General features: G+C 33.1%; 3 protein-coding genes across 4 annotated transcripts; 2 read left to right on the top strand and 1 right to left on the bottom strand.

Moving 5' to 3' along the window:
• The first annotated feature begins 104 nt into the window (after positions 1 to 104).
• On the top strand, positions 105 to 11,229 carry LOC124825064 (phosphoadenosine phosphosulfate (PAPS) reductase family protein). Its single transcript, XM_047297606.2, has 17 exons — positions 105 to 337; positions 444 to 554; positions 1,335 to 1,380; positions 1,463 to 1,620; positions 1,798 to 1,915; positions 3,062 to 3,144; positions 6,277 to 6,336; positions 6,637 to 6,882; positions 7,358 to 7,454; positions 7,633 to 7,683; positions 7,772 to 7,852; positions 8,173 to 8,244; positions 9,676 to 9,738; positions 9,936 to 10,088; positions 10,542 to 10,599; positions 10,687 to 10,739; positions 10,825 to 11,229. The coding sequence occupies exons 2-17, from the start codon at positions 454 to 456 to the stop codon at positions 10,900 to 10,902; spliced, it is 1,518 nt and encodes a 505-aa protein (XP_047153562.1). The 5' UTR covers positions 105 to 337; positions 444 to 453; the 3' UTR covers positions 10,903 to 11,229.
• A 965-nt stretch (positions 11,230 to 12,194) lies between these two features.
• On the top strand, positions 12,195 to 13,889 carry LOC124825063 (Thioredoxin superfamily protein). 2 transcript variants are annotated; one of them, XM_047297605.2, is made up of 3 exons: positions 12,214 to 12,452; positions 12,563 to 12,588; positions 13,458 to 13,889. In XM_047297605.2, the coding sequence occupies exons 1-3, from the start codon at positions 12,285 to 12,287 to the stop codon at positions 13,675 to 13,677; spliced, it is 414 nt and encodes a 137-aa protein (XP_047153561.1). In that variant the 5' UTR covers positions 12,214 to 12,284; the 3' UTR covers positions 13,678 to 13,889. The 2 variants fall into 2 exon arrangements, with proteins under 2 accessions (XP_087972298.1, XP_047153561.1); XM_088116172.1 differs by lacking the exon at positions 12,563 to 12,588 and having other exon boundaries at positions 12,195 to 12,481.
• Positions 13,890 to 14,085: 196 nt separating this feature from the next.
• LOC124825062 (S-adenosylmethionine synthase 3) lies at positions 14,086 to 16,880 on the bottom strand. The gene is made up of 2 exons (XM_047297603.2): positions 16,739 to 16,880; positions 14,086 to 15,607 (listed from the first exon to the last, which is right to left on the bottom strand). Exon 2 carries the CDS (start codon positions 15,603 to 15,605, stop codon positions 14,433 to 14,435), a length of 1,173 nt encoding a protein of 390 aa, XP_047153559.1. The 5' UTR covers positions 15,606 to 15,607; positions 16,739 to 16,880; the 3' UTR covers positions 14,086 to 14,432.
• Between the last annotated feature and the right edge of the window lie 6,991 nt (positions 16,881 to 23,871).

Genomic DNA, 23,871 nt, shown 5'->3' with positions numbered 1-23,871 from the left:
TTTTATGGTTTTGGCAGAAGAGTGTGACTCTGGATCCAGTTCTTAAATTTCGTGGGAGCAGCTACTACCTTTTTCCTGCGCTGCGCTGAGACACCACAACGTAGATAAGAAAGAATCCATCCATCATTGTTTCTGTTTTGTTGTTTTGTTCTATTATCTCATTCTCACATATCACATAACCAACCAACTAACAGCATTCTGCCAATTCCTCCCAAATATCTCATATCTCACTCCAATCCAACCCTTTTTGAGAACGCCACAATTATTCATTCAATCACTTCTCACCCATTTCAACTTTCTTCACTCTCGCTCCACCCCTTCTCCAATTCGCTTCAAGGTATCATTTTGACGACAACCCACGTTTGCTTCTCGGAAGACATGTTCTTTTTCCTATTTTTTCGGAACCCCTTTTGTTCTGATTCTGCTTTGTTTGTTATTCTCAGGTTTTTCAATATGGAGATCGATAGAGCAATCAGAGAGTGTGACGATCGAAGACTTCAGACCAAGTACAAGAACGCTACCTATGTTGTTCAGAGAGCTTTGACTCTTTATTCGTAAGTTGTCCTTTGTCTCCTCTGAGAAGGGACGTGCAATTTGTGGGATTGGTATTCTAAACCTTTGCATGAGATGGGTTTGGATTTCATTTGCGAGGGATTGGATTCTTTTGTCCCTTTTCTGTTGGTTAGTATGAATCAGAAGAGAAGAAGAGTGTTATGTGCTGTTGACTTGATTTTTGTTACTCGGGGCTCATTGCTGAATTGTTGATTTATGTTTGATCTATTTAACGAGAGTATGGGTGTATTGAATTTCCTTCCTTGATTATTATTCTCTTAGGGGCAAACTGTTTCTGAAAATGTTAATAGGTCTGTTCACCTGAAAATGTTGCTGGAAATGCGTTATCTGGAAAGAATGATGTAAAACAGTCTGTGGCGGTTTGGTATAAGTTACCGGTGAATACTGAGGATAGAAAACTAGAAATATATATATATATATATATATATATATATATATATATATATATATATATATATATATATATATATATATATTTGTAACTGTATGAAAGTTTATGAAGAAAGGACGATATGTGCTCGCTGAAATTTGAAACAATTTACTGACTCTTGTAGCTTTATAGGAAGAACATTGCATTGGATGATGTCGGAATTTGGGATTTGAAATTTTATTTTTAAGGATGAGTGCATACATCATAGAATGATGCTCCCTACAATTTGGTCTTTTTGCTACTTCATTTGCTTGCAGTCATACCTGTTTTAAATTATGAATGTAAAAAAAAAAATGATTTTGGGTGACGTACAATGTATTTCTTCCTACAGTATTGAAGAGGTTGCATTCAGCTTCAATGGAGGAAAAGATTCAACAGTATGTGTTAATATTTGTTATCTTTTATTACTCATCAGAATCTATGGCTTCATTAATGATGACAGTGAGCTTTGGCATGCAGGTTTTGTTGCACATACTCAGGGCTGGCTATTTCTTGCATAAAAAGGGGCAAAATAGTGTCAATGGGGATTTCCAAGATTTTCCAATTCGAACAATATATTTCGAGAGCCCTTGTGCATTCCCAGAAATAAACTCATTTACCTATGATACTGCCGCTACGTGAGTGAAACTTCTTCCCTTGGATTTTTTTATATATTTCTTTAATTCGTCACTGCAGTTTAGATAATATGCTGAAGTGATATTATCCTATATTAATTTTATAGTTGTTGTAATTTTCCAACTTGGAGAGTTATCATCCTTTAAAGGTGGAACCATTGATGATTTTCTCTTGAACAGATATGGTTTGCAAATCGACACCATTAGCTTAGATTTCAAATCTGGTTTGGAGGCTTTGCTAAAGGAAAAGCCAATTCGGGCTATCTTCCTTGGAGTTCGAATTGGAGACCCCACTGCGGTATCCTTATTTCTTAACCATGAGACAGTTTTTTGTTTTAAATTACATATTCTCTGATCTCCTATTTGTCCAAAACTCAATGCTGTTTTCTGCAAACTTGTGGAAAGCAAGATTTTATTTGAATGGTGCTAGGGGCTATGTTAAAATTCACAACTAAAAACAATACACAATATATGAACATCTTTCGTAAAACTGCACATGTATATAATTATTGATATATAGATGTTATAAAGGGAAAAGCTAAGCTACATACTCATTACTCTGTATGTTTCAATCTAGCAAAGATAAAATGGCTTAAACCATCACAAGAACGATGCTTATTATACCATAAAATGGCACTTGCATTAGCTCATAACTTCTAGTGTTCCTAGAATACCTCAGCATTGTTATTAGTCTCATTAATAAATGACCATTATACATATTATGTATACTTTATGATGTGCCAATATTACAATCATTGAACAATTTTAGCATGCATTAAATATTTAAATGCTAAACCTTCAATTTTCCATGTTTAACAAGCTCAAAATCACTGGAATTTGTGCATAGAGCAAATTCAACTTAAATTTAGGTTCCTCAATTTCTGTATAATCTTGCTTTTAGTTTGAAAATCACCAGAATTCTACCCACTGTAATCAGAATATGGATAAATAGATCACTCTAAGTTTTGAGGAAAGGATAATTGGGGCACATGTGCAAAATCATCTTGTTTTGAAGATCTTCTAATGCATGTGAATATTGAAATTAATCAAGAAGTTCGGCAGTATACATTGTTTTTTTTTTCATTTGAGGTTCCCTTTATTATTAGTTCTTACAAAATATATCTTTTCGTATATTGGGCCAAGCCTGAAAATGTTTTCAAAAGCCTAAAACTAACACATTCCCGAAAAAATGTCTCAAATTTCTATTCTATAGATTATTTAAATATTCTTCAAATTGCTTACCAGAATCTTGATTTACCACTTTTATTTCCTCAAGGTTATTCTCAAACATGTCCATTCAGAGTCAATTATGAACAAAACGTCAAGTGTATGGCCTTAGTAAAAAGTAAAAGCTTAATATGTATGCTTGATTTCAATGAATTTATTACCATACAGTTTATAAAAAACTGTATTCTATTCTTACATGTGTGCTCCTACCTTACAGGTTGGTCAAGAACAATTCTCCCCAAGTTCACCTGGGTGGCCACCTTTCATGAGGGTGAATCCCATTTTAGATTGGTCATACAGGTTTGATTCTTTTTTCTCTGCAGTCTTCTTCATGCTTTTAATTAAGTAAAATTAAAACCAGCGCTTATATTTAATGCTTTTCTTTTAAACTCTTACCTGAATGACCAAGCAATATAAAGATCTGAAGGAATAAAATTCTCTTGTAAGCACATTATTGGTTGGAGCCAACTTTATTATATATTATTTCATTTCGGTGTAAATTTCACCCTTGGTGACTAGATCTGGGGTCAAGATCATCTCTATGGTATTCATGCTTATGTCACACTCTCCCTGCTCGGCTCACACTGACCTTGCCTTGTCTTTCATATGCCCGAACTTAGCATGGGCTTTTGTTGGGCTTGAATATTGCCTCATGCTCCTTGCTTCATTGCAATCATTTGGTTGCATCTCCTCGTTCCATTTGTACTAGATAGGCCCAAGTACAACCTGGACTAAAATTGCTACTTGCATTTATTTCATAAAGGAAAAGTCATTCAATTAATGAGTCTAAGAAATACAAAATAAAGAAACTAATAGACTATTTTTGTGAGCAAGAATATGTTCTCTTTTATGCTCCTAGTTATCCTCCTCGAAATGATGTGTTATTGTTCTTTTTCTTTTCTTTATCTCTGCTGCTATAACATATTTGGTAGTGTTGGATGATATGTTTATTTTCCCTTAAACATTAGTACTAGAGACAAACAAATATGTTTATTAGTCGTGTGAGCAGTTGCTCTAATAGAAAGACTACCTCAGTTGCACTAATAGAAAGACTACCCCATTACCAAATTTATTTATACTTTTGGCGCTTTTTTTTCCTCAGTTATATAACTCAACTCTTCCCTTTTGTATACAGCCATATCAGTATTGTCCTTAGTACAACATCTCTTACATTTATAACCTTTTGGAAATACACAGACTTTCGTATTTGGTTAGCCATGTAGATGAATAGTTAGAGAAAACTATAAAGCCTCTTGTAAACACTGAGGGTAGCTTGTTAAAAGCAGAAAAAGACTTTACTCTAAATGGATTTTCTTCAAAATTTAGTACACATTTAATTTTGTTTTCATTTTCTGTTTTCACCTTTTAATTACAAAACTACCACCTTGTTTTGAATTTGTTGTCTATTTTCAAAGATTTGTAGAAGCTAACAAGACAAATAGTTTTTTCAATGTTTCCTGTGTAGAAATAGGTAATAATTTGAAAACAAGGTGACAATTTTGTACTGAAAAAGGTCAAACTGAAGAAGAAAACATGAAATAAATACCCAAGTGAACGGACCCTTATTTTCTTAATCGCTCACTTCTTCTCTTAAACCAGACAGAAAATACCCCATGATCTGCTCCTCAGGTATCTGGGTCGTTTGCCCCACCAGAACTTCAAAATCACGTATGTATTCCCCCACCGATCCCGTCTGTCGTATGGTGGAGAGTCTCTCATACACCGTTCCTCTAGTTCCTCCCCCAAATCGGATACCCAGCGCCCTCTTCAACCCCTCCCAAGACAGGGTCTTGGTTTTCTCTCGCCAGAATCGGAACCAGCTTCCGGCGTAGCCATCCATGCTAATAAAGGCCAATTCCAACTTCTCCTCCTCCGCCACCTTCTGGACTTCGAAAAACTTCTCCGCTCGGCCGATCCATACCCACGGTTCGCCCCCCTCAAACACGGGTAATTCGACTCGCTTCCTCCACTGGCTCATCCCTCCTTGGTTACCTTCTCCCCCATTTCCTCTTCCGCCATTCAGACCACCCCCATTATCGTTCACCGACGACTGACTCTCCCCCTGTCGCTGTCCTTGGTTAATGGGTATGCGTTCTCCCATCGCTTTCAAGATCGCTTGGTCATCCTGGCGTATCGCCGTCGTATCAGCCTTTGTCTCAGCTATTGCCACTTCCACCGCCTCTAAGTGCCCTTCGACCACCACCATTCTTCCCTCCATCTCCACGCGCGAACACTCCCCGATATGGATTCGGCAGGTCGGACCAAATGTTGGGTTCCTAAATTGGGAACACACTTTCAAGACTCCCTTCCTACCTAGAAAACACAGAAAGAAAGAAAGAGAAGTCTGAATGTTATTCACAAGTATAATATCTGTACAATCAACTGCAGAGGCATAACCCTCTTCCACAGGTATAAACCCGTAAGCAACTAAGCAATCAAAAGTCCCCCAATCCCTTCTACTCAGCCGCTATTTATACAATCTTACAATCTCACCAAAACTGTCCTAACTGTTAGTTTGTTATATTCATTTCCTCCTATTCCTCCTCTCATAAACTACCCATCCTTTCTTATTCTTATCCCTATCACTACCCCATTACCAAATTTATTTATACTTTTGGCGCTTTTTTTTCCTCAATTATATAACTCAACTCTTCCCTTTTGTATACAGCCATATCAGTATTGTCCTTAGTACAACATCTCTTACATTTATAACCTTTTGGAAATACACAGACTGTCGTATTTGGTTAGCCATGTAGATGAATAGTTAGAGAAAACTATAAAGCCTCTTGTAAACACTGAGGGTAGCTTGTTAAAAGCAGAAAAAGACTTTACTCTAAATGGATTTTCTTCAAAATTTAGTACACATTTAATTTTGTTTTCATTTTCTGTTTTCACCTTTTAATTACAAACCTACCACCTTGTTTTGAATTTGTTGTCTATTTTCAAAGATTTGTAGAAGCTAACAAGACAAATAGTTTTTTCAATGTTTCCTGTGTATAAATAGGTAATAATTTGAAAACAAGGTGACAATTTTGTACTGAAAAAGTCAAACTGAAGAAGAAAACATGAAATAAACACCCAAGTGAACGGACCCTTATTTTCTTGATATAGCTCAATGACATTGTTTTATCCTTCTAGTCAATCCCATCTAATGGGACAATAATTGGTTGTTGTTATAGTTTATAACTTGAAATATATTTTTCTTTTTGCTGTAATCTGAATTTTTCAAAAGGGACAATTTTCTTAGCAAGTAGCCAAATAACTTGGACATTATTTGATTTCCTTCCCTCTATTGACATATTAATTTAATAGCACTATCACTTGGAAAACGTACTGCTTGTCTTTTTCGATGATTATTTATGTTGGTGCTTTTGGAATGTGATTATGTTAATTGCTTCATTTACTTATGGTGGCTATATTTCTTCTATACAGAGATGTGTGGGCCTTCCTTTTAACTTGCAAGGTGAACTATTGCAGCCTTTATGATCAAGGGTAATACTCAATAAATATGATGAACCTTATTGTTGGATTTTATTATGTCTACTTGCCATATTTTTCTTTTTGGTTCAATATTTCCCTCCAAAATAGGGGGCAATGGGAAAATAATTTGATGAATATCTGATAATTTTTTTTTTCATCATTTTTTAACAATTTAAAAGGCTTTGCCAAACCTGACAGAGACATTCTATTGCTGAATTTAAATAATTGGTCCGTCATGGTTGACGTTAAGTTGTAGTTGTTTGTGTATTCAGCGAATTTAGGTGTGCAATTTTTTCTTTATTATTTGTGCAGTTATACTTCAATTGGTAGTATACACGACACAGTTCCCAACTCATTATTGTCCGTCAGCAATTCTTCCTACAAATTCAAACCTGCATATTTACTTGCTGATGGAAGATTAGAGAGAGCTGGGAGGGCTAAAAGGCCATCTTCTACTGGTGGACAACTTCCTGTGGATAGCAATGGTTTGACTGGCGTGGATTCACATAAAAATAGCATGCTCACAGCATCAATCATTGCTGTGGGGGATGAGATTTTGTAAGTACCTCGATATCATCACATGGATAATTGGATTTTGTGGAATATATTTGGAAATTCTATCTTGTATGAAGTTGTATGCCCTTCCTTATAATTTTCCATTGGGAGATTTCTTAATTCTATCAGACTATTTAGCCTGTTTTCAAGCTTTGGTGTATGGATTTGCAAGCGTTTAACCTACTGTTGATTCTCTTGATTGTGTGCAGGATGATTTGTTGTCATCTTTTTGAGCATTCTATATCCTGAAATAGAAGCTCTTCTACTAAACTTGGACAAACAGTATTCTCTTTTATGTGAATAAAGTAAACAACACCTCAAAAATTAATTTGACATTTTCAACGATCATTTGGGGAAAGAAAGGATTAAATAAATTTAATTTTTTAACATATATCATGTCATGCTGTGTAGTGAATTTTTTATGATCCTTTAACTGTATTGGTGATGTTCTCTTTCTTTACACTGTTCCATAGCTCAGGTTTGGCATTGTTGAAGATCAGTTGGGCCCTTATTTGTGTAGGAAGCTTCATTCGATTGGTTGGTCTGTGTTTAAACTTTCTGTTGTGCACAACAATGTGAGTTCATTTCTGTAGAAGTCCTACATATGTTTGTATGAATTTTTCTTTGCAGACATCATCAGTTAAAGGTGTTATAATGAGTCTGTTGATAATGACCCATATGCAAACTCTAAGTCAGGCATTCTTCACCTAATATTATAATTTCATGGTTTGTGACTTGTGTCTTCTGTACCAGATAGATTCTGTAGCTGAAGAAGTTGAGCGACAAAAATCTAAAAGTGATATGGTACTATATGCCATTTGGGAAGTTATATTCGTGAATTTCTTGATGATAAATGACGATGTAGCATATTTACCTGTCCTACTTATTGTAGGTATTTATATATGGAGGTGTAGGTCCACTGCATTCAGATGTTACCATAGCAGGCATTGCAAAAGCTTTTGGTGTTCGTTTGGTGCGTTACATCCTGCAATTGCTGTATTTTCAAATTTGAAGCTACTATAATCATTCCCTAAATATGCTGAGTCCATCAATATCTATTAGAGTTGTTGATACTTCTTATGCTAGAAGTAGTAGAAACTGCCTATCATATTTCTCTAAACAGGATCAGGTTATGGGTTCTGTTATATTGTAATTGTCATTGTATCAGAAAATGAGCAAATAACACAATCAGTTCAGATTGCATCTCAATTTCTTTGTTATCTCATCTTCAAATATTTATCATCCTCTAGGAATCTGTATATCATTGTCAATTGATGATTTGGTTTCATGTAGGCTCCTGATGAAGAATTTGAAGAGTATCTCAGGCATATAATTGGTGACCAGTGTACTGGCGACAGGAATGAGGTATGAGACTAATCCTCATTTACAAAACCGAGACAGTCACTCCCCACAAGTTCTTTTTTATTGGCTCAAATGCTACATTGTTAGGTCCCTCAACCACTGGTTAATTATTACTTACCAAAATAAGCTAATTATTTATCACAGGTTTAAGTTTTTAATTCTACTTTATGTTGGTATGGCTGAATTAAGCGCTTGTTTGATTTCAGTTGTCTGGTAAATGGGAGGGGAGGGTGCACGGTGTTATTTTAGTAGTTGTACTATAAATTAGGAATGTACCCAACGATTGCTTCTTTGGTAGGAACATTTGAACCATGACTTCATTAGTATGATTTGCATGCTCATGCGTATACAAAATGGCAAGACAATTAACTTTTTAAGGTCTAATTTTTAATGCCTCAGTCTAGAGCAAGTCTATGAGGGTTGTTCATAGTTTCAGGCATGTTTTTTAGAAAATCCTTTGTTGTGCTAATGCGTATACAAAATGGCAAGACCATTAACTTTTTAAGGTCTAATTTTTAATGCCTCAGTCTAGAGCAAGTCTATGAGGGCTTTTCATAGTTTTAGGCATGCTTTTTAGAAACTCCTTTGGTGTGCTTTGGTTTATTTGAGTGGGGTGGGAGGAAGCAATGAGAATACACTAAAAGGTTGTACATAAGATTAAAAAGGAGAAAATCTATTTTTGGAAGGCTTAAAAGACCCCTACTATGATCTTCTATTTATATTGATAGAAGTCTGATACAACGGGAAGATGAAAGATCAAAAGACTGTCCTAGACTCCTAAGTATAGAACTACGTACAATTTGTTGGAAGTTCTCTATTGACTAGAAATAAGGTCAATTTATAATATATATGTGGGTGCAAACCTCACCTTACAAACCGGTTTTGTGGGGTTGAATTAGGATTAAAGTTCACTTATGGTATCAGAGTTATGGTTTAGAGCCTATCCTAGTAAAATTTGTTGTTTATTTGGCATATTGTTTCACCCGTATCATACTGCTATTGGACCACTCATTAATATCTAGTCTCATGCATGAGATGTATATACCTCCACGTGAAGGAAGTGTGCTGAAAGTCTCACATCGACTAGAGATAAAACCACTTTATAATATATATGTGGGTGCAAACCTCACCTTACAAGCTGATTTTGTGGGGTTAAGTTAGACTTAAAGTCCACTTGTTAACACAACTCATAGATTGCACTAGACTCCTAGGTACAAACATAGGTGCAAGAAGAAATGGTTCCTAACACACTACTTCCTACCTGGCTTTTAATACTTATTCCAACAGATCTAAAGGTATAGCCATATATATTTTGATTGCTATATCTCCAACTGAGACATCAATCTGCTTTTCATATTGCGCATATTATACTGTCATGATGTTTTTAGTATGTAGTTCATTCATATTGATTTTTCCTTGCCTTTCACCTTTCAGATGGCTCAATTGCCTGAGGGCATAACTGAATTATGGCATCATGACAAATTGTCTGTGCCCTTGGTATGTTTTCAGAAGATCTTTAATGAAAATTGTTTCCTTGTGTCATTCACCAGAAGTTTACTTTCACATTAAGGAAGAACAAAAGGAAAAATTGTGTACTTCTTCGCTTTATTGTGACCAGCTCCTATATTGTCTATGATGAAAATGTTGAAGTAATACTGGTTTCGATTGTTAGAGATAATTAATGTTTTTTGCAGATCAAGTGCCAAAATGTAATAATTCTTAGTGCAACAAATGTTTCGGAGCTGGAAAAGCAGTGGGACTGTTGGATTGAATTAGCAAAATCTAGTGACCTACTAGCATTGCTGGAACCATATGTATCAAAGCACGCGGCAACCAATTTGTCAGATGTATGTACTCGTACTAACTTTCATATATAATGATGCATCCGCGTGATTTCCTTCCCTTGAGCTTTGAAGATTATTTGGAATTTTGTTTTTATTTTCCGTGTGTTGGACACAATTACTACCTTCGTTTATATTTCAGTTATAACATGTGTTCTGCAGTCTTTATCTATGCTGTAAGACTCTTCATTATGTATAACATCCGTTTTTTACTTTTTGTGCTGATTGGCCTATGTAAATGCAAGTACGTAAGATTCGATTTTGCTTTCTTGTAATAGAAAGATCAGAGGTGCAATTGATGTGTACTCAAATATCATTGATGAAATTCTTGAATACTGGTAGCATAAGACAATTTATTCTGATGAATATGCAGCATCTATGCTGCGTTTGTCTTCTTTCTCTGCTATTTTTCTTTTCACTGAGCTCGTCTGATTTTACGTTGGGACATCTACACTGCAGGTTGAAATTGCTCAACCTCTGTCAAAGCTTTGCCTTGAATTTCCTGATCTTTATATTGGTATGAAGTTTATAAGTTATTGTGACGTTTACCAGTTATGGCTTATTATCTATCTATATTTTTTATTTTCTTCTTTGTAACATCTAGGTTGTTACCGCAAAGCCAGATATGGATCTCTTATTGTTAGCTTCAAAGGAAAGGTAGAACGAAACTTCCCTATTCTAGTATCTGTTCTAAGAAAAAACATGTTTGCCTGTATATTTACCAGTTCTAATTTTATGACAGGACCTAGCACGCATTGATTCAGCTATAAAAGCATTGCACAAGAAGTTTCAACCTGGTGCATTCATTGAGATGAACTAAGATGATATTGTAAATGTTATGCTTCGTATCTTTTGGATGCCAACAGAATGAAAACCTTTCATGGGATTGAATCTTATCATTCTGATATTACTAAGATGCATTGGGATACAGATGGAGCGGGAAGAAAATCAAGGGTGCTGCTGTGTTGGTAGAAGAAAGAACAATGGTACAAGCAGGTGGCTGGAGATTCAATTCTATTGCCATTCACAGCACTTTTTACTTCTTCATGGGGGCATGGACAACCTATTTATTATTGTAGAATTGTTATTAAATTATCTCAACTTGCAGCAGCAGCTTTTACAAATATAAAGTTTTCTTCATTGAGAATCCAGCAATTAAACCTTTAAATTAGCAGCACGAATTGCATATTCAGCTTTGGCTGCTATATACCCGATTTTTATGCTGATTTAAACTATACTTTCTCTATAGTTAGCTAGAAGTAAACCATCTGGTGTATGAACCATTTTGCCATTTATTTTAACCATTCAACAGAGGCATAATTTTCCCAATGCAACAGCGTATATTTATTAGAAAAGTCACCATACACTTTTCCTTTTCCTTTTTTTGAACCCTTTTTTTAATATATACACCTCTCAGACCAATTCTAGTGTTGTTCAGCAGATAAAATTCTAAGGAGTCGATTTAGATCCTCTATTTATGGATGAACATGATATCATTATATTTGATAAACCCTGCCATGCCAATCGACATTTCCCAATCGATGTTAATATTAAATTGACGGAAATATCACATTAAATTTTTTAAATAAAATTGAAAGTAAATTAAGAAGAAAAAATTATGGATTCAAATTGAATAATTTTTTTATTTGGAAATTGTTAGTAAATAATTATAATAACTCTCACACCTTTTAGACCGACTTCACAGAGAGTGTCCTGATTTTTTATTTCTCTTTACAAATTACAAAACCTAAAACTGAGGAAGATTAGAATTTATTATGCAAACTATCCATCACTAATGATTAAAATTTATTTAGTTTATCATAAATATTCATATAAATTTTTATATAAGGCAATATTTTAGCAAAGATCTTCAGTATTCACCATACCATATGACTTAATTAACAGTGATATGACATTTTTATGTAAATATTTTTTAAATCAAACAAATTAGATTTCTACCTTCTCATTTGAAGGAGATGTTTGAGAAAACATTATCCAATAATTGAGAATATTATTTTTTAAAACTAAAAGAAAAATCCTTATTTCAAATTTCTAGAAATTGGTTACTTCCACTTTTTCGTACCTCCTAAATACCAAAATTAACATATTGTTAAATTTCTTGACCAATAACTTCACTCTCTAAAATATGAATCTGCGCGATGGTGAAATATATATTTCGTTGGATTGGGAAAAGAAACGACAATGGAGGGAAGCTCAAGCATGGTGAGCAACCAGCATGACAAGGCAAAGAAAGGGTTGGAAGGCAGTGCCTTAGATTTACCCATCAACCGTTATGCCAATTTGAAAAGCGCTACAAGCGATGACGACTTCACCAATGTTCTCGCACTCATCAAATCCTCCAAAACCCCCGTAAGCAAAACTACACCCCCAATGTTAAGGTCATAATCCCTTTTGTTTCCAACTTTTTAACTTCACTGCATAAATTTGATTCTTCTGTTCTGTTACAAAATTCATTGCAGGCTGTTATCAATTATGGCGCTTCTTGGTATGTTAATGCTTCTCCCTAATAATGTGTGGATTCTGATTGTTTTGAGCACCAGGTGTTTGATGTTGGAACTCTCAAAATCATTGGAAAATACAAATCTTGTGGTTAAAATTTTGTTTACATCATATTTGGAAGTTTGTTTTGTTTGGGTTTGGAATAATGAAATTGAACATAATACATAGCACAGGGCATGTGGTTATGACCCAGGTGGCATGCGTTACTTGATGCAAATGCTAAAAACTCTGCTTAAAAAACATGAAATGGAAAGCTTTATTTGATCGTGTAAAAATGCGTTTTCTAATGTGTTTTTAATGCACTTCCGATGAAACTTTGTCTTTGGGGAGCGGTTACAGTCCAGGTGGCCTTACTTTATAACAAATGTTAAGAATGCTGGCTGAGAAATTAAAAAAGAACAGTTTTTAATTTGAACGTGTAAGAATGCATGCTTCTATACTTTTTTATGCAATCCAATGAAAACTCTTTCATGGACAGTGATTTGGAAGATCAGTAGTTTCTTGTCTCAAGGTTGAAATCCAATGTGGTGTAATATAGTTGACACCTAAGCATACCCCCTTAACATGTTTTCATTTGTTCAATCTCCATGTTTGTGTATACAGAAAAGCGAATTTTGAGAGAAGTGAGTTCTTTAAATATTTTTTTTGTTTTTTGAGATATTAGTTTATGTCTTTTGATTGCAAATTATCCTATGCACCAAAAAGAATAATTTATAGTTTTTCACCCAAAGGAAATTACAGTGGCAATTGGAGTTATAAGTGTGAATTATAAGGCTATTAACAATGCATTTAACTCCTTAATCTTTCTTCGATATAAAGGAAGCCGTTAGTGACTATTGTTTCCTGGTTTTTCAGGTGCCGCGTCTGTAGCCAGATTCTCCCAGCATTCTGCAGACTCAGCAATAATTTTCCAAAGCTTACCTTTGTGTACGCAGACATTGATGAATGCCCGGAAACAACTCAACACATTCGCTACACGCCAACCTTCCAATTTTACCGGAATGGTGAAAAGGTAGATGAGATGTATGGCACTGGAGAAGAGAGGCTCCATGATCGCCTGTGGTTGCACTCTTAACTACTCCGCGTGAGAGAAACATCATGTTTGCAATTTCTCTATCTATGTAAGTAGCACTATCATCAATTTTGTGAATCGTAGAACAAAACCTAGTTATTCTGTGTCTCCATAAGAAATTTTCTTGGCTTTAATATCTATTATAGTTCTTGCAAAATTAACTAGTTTTAACTTTAGTCTCTAGAAAAAAAAAAACTATTTTTATCCCTCTTTAAGTTGAAATTTTGCTTCTATCTCAATTATCAGGAGATGCTTGTTATGTAATTGGCAAAAGTTCAATTGACTATTCCAAATAACATTTACGAGTGTTAATCGTATAACATCAATATGTGATTCCTTCAAAAGAGTTTCAGATTCTTAAAATAAATATTATTTATTACTTTAAAATGAAATTTAGAGATAAAAAAACGGTAATTTTGAACTTTAGAAGGATTAAAACCAAAGGAAATTACAATGACTAAAACTAAAATTTGTTCATTATATAGAAAGAATTGTTTTATAAGAACATATTAAAAACATATTTAAGGAAATCGTGGTTTCCACGAAGTAAACAATTAACTAACACCCTAGTTTACACCAAACACCCAAAAATGAAGAAAGATATCTCCCTCCCTTTTCTAGTCCAAAGTGTGAAACGTATCTTCAATTAGAGATGTACGCAACGAAGCTTCTTTATTTTCCTTTTATCCAAAATCTGAAAGATGGCTACGATGATAGCCACAAGTAGCAACGAATTCGATCGTGGGTGGCGAACTAACTTATGCATTTGGCTTGAGGATTTTCACGGTCTCCCAAGTGAAATCAGGATCATCCCGTCCAAAATGCCCATAAGCAGCAGTTTTCTGGTACCTGCAGTTGCCTCCTCTCATGAGATCAAGATTGATGGCAATCATTCCTGGCCTGAAGTCAAACTTCTCCTTGATCAGAGCCAAGATATCCTTGTCTGGAATCTTTCCCGTTTTGTATGTGTCCACAAACACTGAAAGGGGCTCTGGGACTCCAATTGCATAAGAAACCTGCACAATACAACGTCGAGCAAGTCCTGAAGCTACCACACTCTTGGCTGCTTGCCTGACAATGTATGCGCCACTCCTATCAACCTTGGTTGGGTCCTTGCCGGAGAAGGCACCGCCGCCATGAGCACCCCAACCGCCATAGGTGTCTATAATGATCTTCCTTCCAGTGAGTCCTGCATCTCCATGTGGTCCACCAATGACAAACCTACCAGAGGGGTTGAGGTGGAAGATAGTTTTGTCATCTATATATTTGGCTGAGATGACGGGTTTGATCACTTTCTCTTTCAAATCTTCAGCAATTTGCTCATTTGTGACAGTTTCATCATGCTGAGTTGAGATGAGGACTGTGTGGACCCTGATAGGCACCATGGCTCCATTATCGTTTTTGTACTCAACTGTCACTTGGGTTTTACCATCTGGCCTCAGCCAGGGACATGTTTTGTTCTTTCTCACTTCAGTGAGCTTGGCACCAAGTTTAGTAGCAAGCACATGAGTGAGTGGCATTAGCTCCGGTGTTTCGTCTGTGGCATAACCAAACATGTGGCCTTGGTCACCAGCACCAATTTCCTCTGGCTTTTTGGTCAAGTGACCATGAACTCCTTGAGCAATATCAGGACTCTGCTGCTCAATGTTGACCAGAACTTTGCAATTGTCAGCATCAAGACCAACATCCGCCGACACGAACCCAATGCCTCTGCAAGTATCTCGAACTATTTTCTCGTAGTTTACATTGGCCTTGGTTGTTATCTCACCAAACACCATAACCATGTTAGTTTTTGTACAGGTTTCACACGCCACCTTGCTGTCTGGGTCTTGCTCCAAGCATGCATCCAGGATGGCATCTGAAACCTGGTCACACAACTTGTCCGGATGCCCTTCGTTAACAGATTCTGAGGTGAAGAGGAAAGTTTCCATCTCTGGTGCAAAGAAAACAAAAGGGGTCAAATTGTGTTGTCGATAGAAACTACGGAAGCAATTAACTTGACAATATCTACATATTCAATTCCATGGACCTAAAATATTGATTTTATTACAAGAATCAAGAGCTTAAATCAAATGATAAATGTTTAATTTTTTCTGCACCTAATATAACGGACATATTTACTCTTATTATATATTTGATAGACGTGGACTATTAATGTAAAAATTTTATATTGTCAGCCAATTAAAAAAAAGTCTTAAATATAACTTTTCATTAATTATAAAAGTAAAAAATGTATGATATATGATTATTTTTATTTTCGAGTGGATGTCAAAATGTATATTATTATTTATTTATTATGACATTTTTTTAAAAGATAAAAAAAAATCTTCTTTTTTTCCTTCTTTGTCTAAAGTTCAGGTGCAAAGAAAATGAAATAAAAGAATATTAAATAACTTTTATTTGAAATCTGAGGATTTTATGCAGGTCCTTGAAAAGAAATAAATTGCAATAACTGTTCTGAGGTCGTAGTTAAATATTCAAGCATTAAAACTAATGGCGAGAAAAGAATGAGGTAGTTGTAGTTCTTTTCTTTTTCTAAAGAAAAAGTAACACATTTATGGGAATGTCACTAAAGCTACATCTGGTTGCATTATAGACAAACAAATCTCAAACCACACAACCAATGTCTGATTCAATTATCATTTTTATAGAATTGCCATTTTCATTGTTTTATTACTTCCTCATTCAAACCCAAACAGAGAATTACAAAGACAATAACAAATAGGGAATACATGAGCCACCATAATGCTGCACAAACAACAGCAGTATACCATTACATGAACGAACAGATCCAATCTAGTCGGCAACGCTAAAAACCTTGCACGCATTAGCTATATATATAAACACATACATTTTTAAGAAAACAAATTAATGAAAATAGAACAACCAGATATAAAGCTTGAATTATCATAACAAATAATATGAAGATCTAGATCTATAGCAGGATTCAAAATAACCAATTGTAAGACGCAGGCATTGTTTCAAGATCTGAATACTGGGAATGCTGAAAGAATCAATGGATGAAAAGTAAATTGTATGAGGTGAAAGTAAAAGAGATACATACCAATAATGCCTGGTGGTTTAAGAGAAGAAGAAGAAGAAAAAAGAAAGGGGAATGAGAAAGCAGAAAGGTGAATGAAGCAATGATGAAGGCAAAGCAAAGCTTTCAGAAGTTATATGTATTTATATATGGAGAGACACGAATGACTCGCTCACATTTATCTCCTACTTTTAACTCTCATTCTTTATATAGTATCTTTTTTTTTATAATCAATGGTGCAGTTTGAATCTTAAAAACGTTAACTGTCTAATTCTACAAATATTGATTTTATTCCCATGTCTGTGCTGATAATGGAAAGTGAAATTACTTGCATTGTGATGAATTATCTTCATTCTCATAATTTGTAGACCAGCCAATGGATTTGGTTCATTAATTTTTGAAATAAAAATTAAGAGAACGTAACACTGCATTAAGTTCAACTTGTTTACGGTAATTGATTCCGAATTGAAGTCCAAATGGACCATGAATAATGTCTCTGTATGAGAATTGGACAATTATATTCTCTTTAGAGTTAGCTTACCTGAGTCTAGTAAGATTTGATTAATTTCAGTTAGAAAAAAACATATTTTTAAAAATTTTTATACTTTAAATTAATGTATTATATTTTTCTATTTTACACTGATTAATTTTTGTCAATTTCTTTTATAAAATATATAGACTTAACGTAATCATTATTTCTTTAAAAATGTGATCATTTCTTAAATAAATTCGTGTATTTTAAAAAAAATTAAAAACCAAATTAGCTTTATAAAAATGTGGAAAAAATAAGTAATACTTAAAATTAAATTACAAATAACTAAAGTTGTCAAGAAAAACTAGAAACTAATGAAACATTTTTTCGAAAACAAACTTAATTAATAACAAATCCACATATTCATTAGTGGACATGCAGTAAATAATATATATATATATATATATATATATATATATATATATATATATATATATATATAATAAAAACAACAAAGAAAATTAAATTACAAGTAACTAAAGTTATCAAATAAAACTAGCAACTAATGAAATACTCTCCGAAAACAAACTTAATTAATAACAAATCTACATAATATTTATTATATGACAATTCATAAACAATGAACACATTTTGAAACAAATATACACAATCCACATTACATGCTTTGCACATTAAATGCCTAACTTATATTTTGTCCTTTGCGGAATATTTTTAATTTTTTATAAATTTTACTTATGCTTCTCACTTTTTTTTCTATTTTTTATTTCAATTTCAATATATAAATACATACTACTTATTTTTTAAAATTTGAAAATAAGTTTAGCACAGACAAACAAACACCAGATAGTTTCTTCCTGCATTACCATAAATTTCTTTCTACACCCTTATAAATTCTTCTATAGATTATGTAATCTTTACATTCCAAATTATATAATTTAAAACGCATTTTTTATTTATATATTTTAAAATATATAATTCAAGATATAATTTTTAGTATTTTAAAATGTATTTCAGATTATACAATCTAAAATTTATTTTTGACTTTATATTTTAAAATTAATAATCTAAAATATAAAAAAAATTATTCTAAATTATATATTCTGAAATACAAAAACTTTATATTTTAAAATGCATAATCTAAAATATAAAAAAATTTATTCTAAATTATATATTTTGAAATACAAAAATTTAAGAAGTTAAATATTGAAATTATGAAAATACATGAAGAAATGGCCCAACACCAACTAACAAAATGTCACAAGAAGGTCCATCTCTTGCCCAAACATTAACTCGATAATTCCTCAAGAAAACCACTCCTATGCTTTTTCAACTTTATTTCTCCATACCCACTACTTTAGAGGGTGATGAAAATGAATAAGCCTGAGTCCATCAATGGAAGGTTGGGCCTTCTTTGAGTGATAAATAACTTTTTTAATTTAAAATATTAATCAATTTATTTTCATCTAAACTTCACATACATGATCGATGAAATTATCCACTTTTTTTTTTATTTTTAATATACGAAAAAATAGAGAGAAAAGACATCACTGTTTGAGACAAGATAAAGGGGGAAAGAGTTTAAAGGCAAGGTGACACATGAGATGAGTCACATCACATTGAAATGTCACTACATCTACAAAGTACATAAAAAAGTATAATTTCTTTTTTAAAAAAACATTTCCTTATTCTATGTTAATTTTTAAAAATCAGGGATTTCGTTTCCTTTACTTGAAAATCAAAACGATGATTTTTTTCTTTTTAATCATGCATGAATGAGAATAGGAAATGTTTAATTATAATATAACATTTTTGTACATCGATCTGTTTTTCTCTAATTTTTTTTATAGAGATTTGATTCAGGAAATAATAAACAATGATGTTATTTTGGGATTTAAAAATGAAAAAAGAAAACAGAAATAAATATTTACTTCCAAATGTTAATGAGAAAAATAATATAAAGAATCAAATAAGACTGAAAGATAGTTATGAAGTTGACAGGGTTTTGAATTCATTGAACACTTTCTCATTATTCCTTAATTAATATCAATAGGATGATCTTAAAGGGTAAAAATAACTTCCTATTGGCTTAACAGCGACGCTTAAAAAGTTTAGCTTATGAATTAAAACAAACACTTTAATTAGCTTAATCATACGTGGTATAATTAATTTGCTTACATGCTAGAAAGTTAATAAAGGTTTTAATTCTTTGTAAGTGACTGACAGAAAATTTGGTATCTTCATGAATAGAAATATACGAGGTGTTGCGCAAGTTAGACATTTAACTCCATTTACAACCATAGGTGTCGTATAAATCAGAAGATAGAATTTACAAACTTCATATTAGTAATTATTTTTTAGTTAAATTTAAATATATTTTTAATATCTAAACTTGATGCAAAATTAAAATTCATTATTCTCTCAAATTTTAGTATATTTTAGTTTTCAAACTTTAAAAATAAAAAATATAATTATTTTAAATCATCGATGTTAAGTTTCTTCTTTTTAAATGTTAAGCGATATTATGAGTTAATATTTGGTTTAAATGTATCAAATAGTTCAAATGTTAGTCTAAAACACTATTTAACACGTAAAAAAAATTGGTTAGAATGATTATATCTATTCACTTTAAGATTTGAGGATCAAATATTTTCATCTGTAAATTCCATCTATAAAATGGACATCAAAGTTTTCACTTTAGCTTTGATCATAGAGTAATAAAATTCATCGATAATTGAATTTTTTTAAAATTCATTGGTAATTAAATTTTTGAAAATTCGTTGATAAATTTGTCACTAGTTGTATTTTTTAAATTCATCAGTAATTATTTGGTAAGTTTGCTAATTTTTTTGTCGAATATAATGAAATATTTGTCATAATTTAAATATATATGAATGAGAAGAAAAGAGAAGAAGTATGAGAAAAAAAGACGAAGAGGTGGACGAGGAAAAGAAAAAGAGATGGAGATGATAATAATGAGATGGAGAATGAGGAGAAAGAGAATGAGAAGTCAAAGGTGACAATGGTGGTGACCGATGTGGTGACACCAATAGTGAAAAAGGAGGATGGAGAAGAAGAAAGAAAAAAAGAAAAAAGAATAAGAGAGATAAAGGAAACAAGAAAAATAGATCAAATTTTGACATTTATTAAAAAAAAAAATTAGTAGTTATTGATGGGTATTTTCTAACAAATATCTACAGACAGACTTAGGTTATTGATAATTATCAAAAAAATTTGATTATTAATAGTTATCAACTCTTATTTGGTTATAAAATGACTTAATTATTTAATTGGTTTCCAAATTTAGTTGTTAGTGTCAAATTCATGCTCCTTTTAAAAACTTCTCAGTGGTTTAATTGCATAAATTTACGTATAGAAAGAATTCTTATAAAAAAATTTATTAAAAAAATTCTGATAAAATTTTTTTATTAATTTTATTTTTGTCACATATATAAATGAGATAAGATTAGTTTCAAATTTTTGTAATTATTTGAGAAATAAACTACTAACCACACTTGACATGGAGACATAAGAATTTTGGATGGAAGCAGTGGGGGAGAAGACTTTTGAATCCCTGCATTGAATATTATCGAAGAAGATGAATGGATAGGAAATAGGAAGAAGAAGCATAACGGTGATAAATTTGAAGGTCCATAGTTCCGTCACATCATTCTCTACCAGAAAGTAGAATCTGAATTTTATTATATTTTGGTGGCTGAACATTTAATTTGGTTGCCTAACACACCTAAGACTCATTCTAAGGACACCAAACCCCATCGACAAGGGTCAGCCCAAAACCAAAGTGCCAACCACAACAAGACATTTACTTTTTCTTTTCCATTTTTTTCTTTTCATGCTTTTATTAATTATTAAAAAAGAGTACACACTTTTTTTTATCATTATCATCTTTAAATTTATATTAAGGAATTTTGGTTATTTTTTTTTTAATTTTAACCAAAACTTACATGTCGGTTTGGCTGCCAACGTCCTATATGTCGAATAATTTGCTTAAACTAAATTAAATCAGTCATCTAATTAACAAATATGACCATTTTTTTATTAGTTTTACATTATTTAAATTATAAAAATTAAAATAGATTTGTTTATACATTGGATAAAATGTGCATCATATGTACGTGAGGGAAACATCTAAATATACAATATCTTATTCATATTTATATGTGAGTAGTTGCAGTAGATATTAAACTTTATTTTGATCATAAATATTTTTGTTAAAAGTTTAAAAAATAAATCAAACCAATAAATACTGATTTTATACATTTTTAATCGACTTTTTTTATTTTCATCTACAACTACAAAAAATAGTTTTGATACAATTTATTTATACATTGTTTTAGTTTAACAATCGAAATATATTTAAATAAAATAAAAAATTAGCCTTTTGGCTTTGATTCTGAATCAAAGTATAAAATTCTATATTATGTTTAAGTTTTAGAACCATCGAAACATATAAATAAACAATGAAAAAAAATTTCAAACTTTGGTTATATGAAACATAATCCTGATTAAAAAATTGTTTAGTTTTAAAAATATTAGATTTCGATTATTATACGATGTCTAATACTCTTAAAATTAAATAATACTATAAATTAAAAAACAGCAAGTCTCTGTTCTAATAATAAGGTCCAATACTCTTAAAATTAAATAATATTTTAAATAAAAGAAATATGAGGTTTCAGATATTATCAAAACTAAAACCTAATATGGCATTTATGTTTCGGTTTTGGTGATAATTGAAACTTAAAGTAAATTTTGTTTTTTATATAAATTTTGTTGATTTTGTTTCTACTTACACATTAAAAATACACAAAACTAAACAGAATCAACACATTGTATGAATCATCCTTAAAATCAATCAGAATCTAGATACGTAATATATTATCCTTAAAACAAGTAAATGTGCTAAAACGTAGTTAATGAACTGAATTACTTTAAACCGTCTTTCAATTAATTTTAGTTGTTATTAAGACTATGATTTCACACTAATATTAGTTTACCAACAGAATAATGTCAATTTAAAATTAATAATGCTTTAATGTTGCGTTAAGCAGTTTAGGTTAAAAAATTGAACATTTGTGGAGGAGTAACTGTAACGTCCCGGCAACTCACAGGGACCGTTGACTGCCCCCAGAATTACTCCAGGCTAAGCACGCTTAACCATGGAGTTCTTATGAGTCAGACTACCGAAAAGTAAATGCATTTTGGTGATATGAGTAGCCAAATCAATCCCTTTTAAGCTATCCTTCAACTGTATAGTCCCATATAATAGATCCAGATCCTAAAAACAACAATGCTTTTGAATAAGCATGAGTAATCAAATGAAATAAAGCGCCTCGATAAGATCCCATACCCAAAGCTAACATCATATAACCCAATTGAGACATTGTAGAATAGGCCAAATTTTTCTTAATATCTTTTTGAGCAATAGCTAAAGTAGCTCCTAATATTACTGTTATTATACCTATAAAAGCTATTGCGTTCATTATTTTGGGTAGCACTACGAAAAGAGGAAAAAGACGAGCCACAAGAAAAATCCCAGCGGCTACCATAGTAGCAGCATGTATAAGGGCAGAAATTGGAGTAGGCCCCTCCATAGCATCGGGTAGCCATACATGAAGAGGAAATTGGGCAGATTTTGCAACTGAGCCAGAAAATAGCAAGAGAGCAAACAGAGTAACAAAAAAAAGATTCATTTCATTTTTAGAAATCAAATTATTTATAATTTGAAACAAATGCCGAAATTCCAAACTACCCGTTATCCAATAAAGACCTAAAATTCCCAATAATAAACCAAAATCCCCTACACGATTTGTTACAAATGCTTTTTGACAAGCATTTGCCGCAATAGGGCGAGTGAACCAAAAGCCTATTAATAAATAAGAACACATTCCAATTAATTCCCAAAAAAAATAAATTTGTATCAAATTTGAACTAGTAACTAATCCCAACATTGAAATATTAAAAAGAGTCATATAAGCAAAAAATCGAGCCGCTCCTTGTCTGTGCCCCTTGCACCATGCTCCCTGCACCGGCGTCACTCCCCGCCCTCTTATCAGTGCCCGGGTGTCACATGCCCACCAACTTCCGAATGGTTCGTCCTCGAACCACACCGTACTGGGAGAGGCTAGGCTCTGATACCATCTGTAACGTCCCGGCAACTCACAGGGACCGTTGACTGCCCCCACAGACCACCACCAGGCTTTCCAGTGTGCTTCGTCCTCACTCGCACACTTTCTGGGAAAACTTCCCAGAAGGTCACCCATCCCAGAATTACTCCAGGCTAAGCACGCTTAACCATGGAGTTCTTATGAGTCAGGCTACCGAAAAGTAAATGCATTTTGGTGATATGAGTAGCCAAATCAATCCCTTTTAAGCTATCCTTCAACTGTATAGTCCCATACCTACACAGTCTCCAGATCCCTCTCATTCCGGTGTATGTTCGATTCATCCATGTGTCCCTTCCACCGGAAGCCTTGCCAGGAGCCGCTCCTTGTCTGTGCCCCCTGCACCATGCTCCCTGCACCGGCGTCACTCCCCGCCCTCTTATCAGTGCCCGGGTGTCACATGTCATGGTGGTGGTCTGTGGGGGCAGTCAACGGTCCCTGTGAGTTGCCGGGACGTTACAGATGGTATCAGAGCCTAGCCT

The sequence above is a fragment of the Vigna umbellata genome, chromosome 5 (genome assembly GCF_029865625.1).
Source record: "Vigna umbellata cultivar VRB3 chromosome 5, Vumbellata_1.0, whole genome shotgun sequence".
NCBI lineage: Eukaryota > Viridiplantae > Streptophyta > Magnoliopsida > Fabales > Fabaceae > Vigna > Vigna umbellata.
The sequence above is the reverse complement of the archived record's forward strand: the minus strand, read 5'-3'. Positions and strand labels throughout refer to the sequence as shown.

Excerpts from the sequence above, each read along its gene's own strand:
- LOC124825063 (XM_088116172.1), top strand. The coding sequence starts at position 12,285 with ATGGAGGGAAGCTCAAGCATGGTGAGCAACCAGCATGACAAGGCAAAG. Across the intron at positions 12,482-13,457 it reads ACTACACCCCCAATGTTAAG|GTGCCGCGTCTGTAGCCAGA; the intron begins GTCATAATCCCT and ends CTGGTTTTTCAG.
- LOC124825062 (XM_047297603.2), bottom strand. The coding sequence starts at position 15,605 with ATGGAAACTTTCCTCTTCACCTCAGAATCTGTTAACGAAGGGCATCCG.
- LOC124825064 (XM_047297606.2), top strand. The coding sequence starts at position 454 with ATGGAGATCGATAGAGCAATCAGAGAGTGTGACGATCGAAGACTTCAG. Across the intron at positions 3,145-6,276 it reads ATTTTAGATTGGTCATACAG|AGATGTGTGGGCCTTCCTTT; the intron begins GTTTGATTCTTT and ends TCTTCTATACAG. Across the intron at positions 6,337-6,636 it reads TGCAGCCTTTATGATCAAGG|TTATACTTCAATTGGTAGTA; the intron begins GTAATACTCAAT and ends TTATTTGTGCAG.